This window comes from Antrostomus carolinensis, unplaced genomic scaffold, assembly GCF_000700745.2.
Source record: "Antrostomus carolinensis isolate BGI_N321 unplaced genomic scaffold, ASM70074v2 scaffold27551, whole genome shotgun sequence".
Taxonomy (NCBI): domain Eukaryota; kingdom Metazoa; phylum Chordata; class Aves; order Caprimulgiformes; family Caprimulgidae; genus Antrostomus; species Antrostomus carolinensis.
In genome coordinates, this window is record NW_010293903.1 from 1 (window position 1) to 1,631 (window position 1,631).

The following is a 1,631-nucleotide window of genomic DNA, read 5'->3' on the forward strand; positions in this document are numbered from 1 at the left end:
CTGGGGGTGGCGGAGCTGCCGGATGAGTTCTTTGAGGAGGACAACATGTTGAGCATGGGGAAGAAGATGATGCAGGAGGCCATGAGCGCCTTCCCCGGCATCGATGAGGCCATGAGCTACGCTGAGGTCATGAGGTGAGTGTTCACACAGCCCCCCTATATTTTTTTAGGGGGGGGTTTATGACCCCTGTTGACCCTCCCCCCTCTTTCTCTCCAGGTTGGTGAAAGGGATGAACTTCTCGGTGGTGGTTTTTGACACGGCCCCCACGGGTCACACCTTGAGGTTACTCAACTTTCCCACCATCGTGGAACGGGGTTTGGGTCGTCTCATGCAGATCAAGAACCAAATCAGTCCCTTCATTTCTCAGGTGACAATGGGGATGGCCCCAAAGTGTCCCCTAAAGGGTCCCCCCAGCTGTGTCAGGTTGTCCCCAAGGTGTGGGTGTCCTCAAGGTGTCCTCAAAAGGGTCACCAGGCTCTGGGTGCCCCCAAGATATTGATTCAGTGACCCCCCCCAGGTGTCCCCTCTCCAGGATTTAGATGTCCCCATGGTCCCATTTACCTGTCCCCTGGGTGTCCCCAGGCTTTGGGTGTCCCCAAGGTCCCATTTACCTGTCCCCTGGGTGTCCCCAGGCTTTGGGTCCCAGGATCCGAATTACTGTGTCCCTGGGTGGCCTGAGGGTGTGGGTGTCCCCAAAGTGTCCCCAAAGGGGTCCCCCCAGCTGTGTCAGGTTGTCCCCGAGGTGTGGGTGTTCTCAAGGTGTCCTCAAAAGGGTCACCAGGCTGTGGGTGCCCCCAAGATATTTATTCAGTGACCCCCCAGGTGTCCCCTCTCCAGGATTTAGATGTCCCCAAGGTCCCATTTCACTGTCCCCTGGGTGTCCCCGCAGTGTGGGTGTCCCCAAAGTGTCCCCAAAGGGATCACCAGGTTGTGTCAGGGGGTCCCCAGGCTCTGGGTGCCCCCCAAATATCAGTTCAGTGACCCTCCAGGTGTCCCCTCTCCAGGATTTGGATGTCCCCAACAATGGGGATGGCCCCAAAGTGTCCCCTAAAGGGTCCCCCCAGCTGTGTCAGGTTGTCCCCAAGGTGTGGGTGTCCTCAAGGTGTCCTCAAAAGGGTCACCAGGCTCTGGGTGCCCCCAAGATATTGATTCAGTGACCCCCCAGGTGTCTCCTCTCCAGGATTTAGATGTCCCCATGGTCCCATTTACCTGTCCCCTGGGTGTCCCCAGGCTTTGGGTGTCCCCAGGCTTTTGATGCCCCCCCAGATCTCAGTTCAGTGACCCCCCAGGTGTCCCCCCTCCAGGATTTGGATGTCCCCAGGGTCCCATTTACCTGTCCCCTGGGTGTCCCCAGGCTTTGGGTGTCCCCAAGGTCCCATTCCCATGTCCCCTGGGTGTCCCCAGGCTTTGGGTGTCCCCAAGCTGTGGGTGCCCCTCCAGATACCACTTCATTGACTCCCCCCAAGGTGGCCTCGGGGTCAAGGTGGGGGTCTCACTGTCACCTCCCCCCCCTCCCCAGATGTGTAACATGCTGGGGCTGGGGGACATGAACGCCGACCAACTGGCCTCCAAGCTGGAGGAGACGCTGCCCGTCATCCGCTCGGTCAGCGAGCAGTTCAAGGACCCGGTGA

General features: G+C 59.2%; 1 protein-coding gene across 1 annotated transcript; it reads left to right on the plus strand.

The window, feature by feature from the left end:
• Positions 1 to 3: 3 nt before the first annotated feature.
• Positions 4 to 1,627, plus strand: GET3 (guided entry of tail-anchored proteins factor 3, ATPase; the record flags this gene model as incomplete). The annotated part of the gene is made up of 3 exons (XM_010177477.1): positions 4 to 134; positions 217 to 367; positions 1,520 to 1,627. Coding segments are annotated over 3 exons (390 nt in total), but the record flags the coding sequence as incomplete, so codon positions are not given.
• Positions 1,628 to 1,631: the final 4 nt, after the last annotated feature.